The sequence below is a fragment of the Toxorhynchites rutilus genome, chromosome 2, assembly GCF_029784135.1.
Source record: "Toxorhynchites rutilus septentrionalis strain SRP chromosome 2, ASM2978413v1, whole genome shotgun sequence".
NCBI classification, from domain to species: domain Eukaryota; kingdom Metazoa; phylum Arthropoda; class Insecta; order Diptera; family Culicidae; genus Toxorhynchites; species Toxorhynchites rutilus.
Genome location: NC_073745.1, coordinates 185,957,440 through 185,960,951, shown reverse-complemented (window position 1 = coordinate 185,960,951; position 3,512 = coordinate 185,957,440). Strand labels below are relative to the sequence as shown.

The following is a 3,512-nucleotide window of genomic DNA, read 5'->3' as shown; positions in this document are numbered from 1 at the left end:
GATATTTCACAATTATTCAATTATTTATCTCAAGAAAAATGAAATGTTATTCGTTATGATAGATGCGTAGATATATTTCCTATCAATTGATGCAAAAACCTTTGCGATCTATTGAGAAATGCTCGAGTTATAAGCGTTCCAAATCTTGCATTTTTTCCTACTTGTTCAGTGCCTAGATTTCCATTTCACCCCCTATATCTTCCGGTTAGACGTAGTCCTACGTCAAAATTATTTAACCAAATCATGGAGTTCATTATTAGGCTCGCAAACGCAGATGTGAAGTTGTTGGTGGACATCAGATGTAATTGGTCCACCAATTTTCCCGTAGACTGTCCATCCTAGTCTACTTTTAGTAGCAACCGGTTCATTTATTTTCCCCTCTCTACTTCTCAACGGCACTTTCAAATGAGTATTATCGAGACAATGAGAATGCTTGGAACTGCATTTTTGTAACTACGTACTGGTAACCCACGGAGGTACGGAAACTGATCACATAATTGTTCAAAGTTCAACGTCTGATTCGGGAGCCGTAAGTTGTTAACTGTATAAACGCGATTTAATCTATATTGTGTTGCATTCATATCGCACCCCGAAATATTAAGGTTAACGATCTGGGAATATTCTTCGGTTCTTTCTATATCGTTTGTCCATCTCAGGCAGAGAGGACGATTCTCACCATCGAGACCTAATTTTTCCGCTATTCGTGCTTCCATAATCGTCGTTGAAGATCCTTCATCTAAAAATGCGAAGGTGTATAGAGATTTTCCATTCGCATAAAGGATTATAGGAATTATTCGAAAAAAGGTTGAGGGTTGTATGTTACGATGAAGTGAAACTGTTCCTGTTGTTGTCGATGGCATGCTTACTTGCGGAAATAGCTGTGGTTTTCCCGGATGGAGTAATTTGTGATGACGTTGTATGCAATTTTCAACACCACATACATACGATGCTTTGCAGGGAAACTTGCCATGGGAATTCAAACACCTTCTGCACAAAAACCGTTCTTGTACTATTTTCCAACAATCGTTCAAATTCATTTCGAAGAAAACTCTACAATCTCTTATTTTATGGCCATCTATCTGACAGATGCAGCAAGGCTTTGGCACACTCATCTTCTGTGCGGTTTTTACATCTGATGTGCTGGATGCATGCGTGTTCAGATACAATTTCTCTTTTTGGTTTTGCTTAGCAGAATCGTTTGGCGGTTCGGTGTACACAACGTCACTCGCTGCAGATATGAGGTTTGACATAAACTTTCCAAATGTATCAAGATCGACTGCACTGAATTGTCGTTTGTAGAAAGACCAATCGAGTTTTATGCTAGTGGGAAGTTTATCCACTAGTTCCTTAAGTAGGATTGGATTTGCAAGATGTGCATGTTGTTCAGCAGCGCGTAAATGTTCACAGAGATTCTGACAAGCAAGTCCGAAATTTATGAGGGTCTCTAGCTTATCAATCTTGGGTGGCGGAGTTGAACGAACTTTCCTTAGCAATGAATTAACTATCATTTCAGGACGACCGAATAATATTTTGAGAGTGTCTATAATTAGCGGTACCGACGATGGATGCATTAAATGGCTTCTAACGGCTTCTAATGCATTTCCCCTGAGATAGCGTTGCAATCGCATTAAGTTTTCTCCGTTTGTGTATCCGCACATCTGAGTAGAATTCTGGTAAAAGCTCAGGAACAGTGGCCAATCGATAGAATCGCCCGAAAAAAATGGGTAGTTCTTTGGGAACGACGTGTCTAGCAGCTAAATGTTGTGAATTCGGTCCAGTATTCATTTGTATCGGCGGTGGAGTTTCGTTCTGGGCAGAACTATATGGCGAAACGATGGGCGATAAATAGCTATTCACTGTATGCACGGAGGGGGATGAAGAATATGAAATAACTCGTGGGGCACTGTTCTGTCCACCTATGGTATCACTATTTGAAGCTACATGCGATGGGCAAGGGATATTGGTTGGATTAAGAATCGCTTTTGGAACGGTAATATTCACTTTCGAATCGGTAAATTGGCATGCTGATGTAGAGGCGAATGTAAATGGTTGACTTACCGATGAAATCGGTGGTTGTTTCGAGTGGAATAAACTGCTCGTGGTTATAGGAACAGGAACGCTCTGAAACGCGTATGGGGTTTTCGCGGCGGAATCGAACTCTTCTAACTGGCTGTTATTGTGAGTTGGCTGCTGTCTGTTCTCCGGCATCTGTGATGTTTGTGTCGAATATTTTATCTGGAACTTCTGCATTTCTTCTGCTAATACATCGCATTGACGTTGAAGCTGCTGCATACTGTCCATCGGCGTGGGTGAAATTACTAGGTCGACCGTAGACATGGGATTCTGCTTCCATTGCATTGTGGAGATCGATTCTTTTTCATGGAATGTGACATTTGTAACCGCTTGTCCTCATCTCTGGAATCACACAGTGGATTGGAGGCTTCCTTTGTCCTTACACCTGTCTGCTGCTTCGTTATTGCCCCAGTTCGGTGTTGAAATTTCGTGACATTACCATTGGTTGTTGGAGTACTGCATAGCGCTACAGATTGATTATTCAGCCAGTTTTGCACACTTCGCGTACTACGATTTGTTCGACGACTTTTAATGCTGTCTGCTTCATCTTGTTCGTCGATCTGAGCGTACAACAGATCATATTTCTTGCTTAGGAATTCCTCTTCCCTTCTCACCTTCTCCTGCGCAGCCTTTTCACGAATCAGTTTTTCTTCCTCTAGACGCTGTAAGTCCAAGGCAAGCTTTGCAGCCTGGCTACTAGATGTTGATGATTTACCAGATTTTGATCGGGTTGTTCCTCCTCGGTTTTTCATACACACGCATATGAAATGTCGGTCATCTGCTTCGATGCTATCGTTGACGTCGGCACATGAAAAGTGGTGGTAACGGAGACATTCTTCGCACTGCACCATTTTGTTTTCCGCACTGTCTGGACGACCACATGGACATGAATAGTTATCCGTTATCCAAATGGCTAATATAATTTGAATTTTCTCCGGAAACAATTCTTAGCGTTTCCTACGCTTGATTCGCTATTACCTTTCAAGTAAATAATCTGAAAGATTGTTGTCGCGTAACTCCACTTTTTTCGGACTCCGAATAGCGAAACTCAATTTTGTTTTTAGAGCTTGCTTTCAGCTATAATTTAATTTCAGCATTTTAATAAACAATAAAGTACATTGATTAATTTAAGCAAACTTACATTATTTAGTCTATTCGTGGCTTCGAACAACAACTCTAGTTTTTTTATAATATTATTATATCCTCGGACTGCTTGCTTCGGATTTTCGCGAAAGAATGAGTGGAATGTTTCGTTTGCTGTAATGGTTAGCTACGCTGAATTATTTCTGGAAGTTTCAAAACAAGCCACTACGTTACTAGGTTATTCGATGCACATCAGTGCCACAGTTGACACTCAATGACGAGGGGTATTTTCAGAGGTGCTGTCCTGAATAAAACACAAATTGATTTTTTCATAATTTGTTTGCCAGGATCTGATG

At 40.7% G+C, this 3,512-nt stretch overlaps 1 protein-coding gene across 1 annotated transcript; it reads right to left on the bottom strand.

Annotated features, from left to right (window-relative positions):
* Positions 1–226: 226 nt before the first annotated feature.
* LOC129765274 (uncharacterized) lies at positions 227–3,300 on the bottom strand. Its single transcript, XM_055765410.1, has 2 exons — positions 3,215–3,300; positions 227–3,150 (listed from the first exon to the last, which is right to left on the bottom strand). Exon 2 carries the CDS (start codon positions 1,656–1,658, stop codon positions 402–404), a length of 1,257 nt encoding a protein of 418 aa, XP_055621385.1. The 5' UTR covers positions 1,659–3,150; positions 3,215–3,300; the 3' UTR covers positions 227–401.
* Between the last annotated feature and the right edge of the window lie 212 nt (positions 3,301–3,512).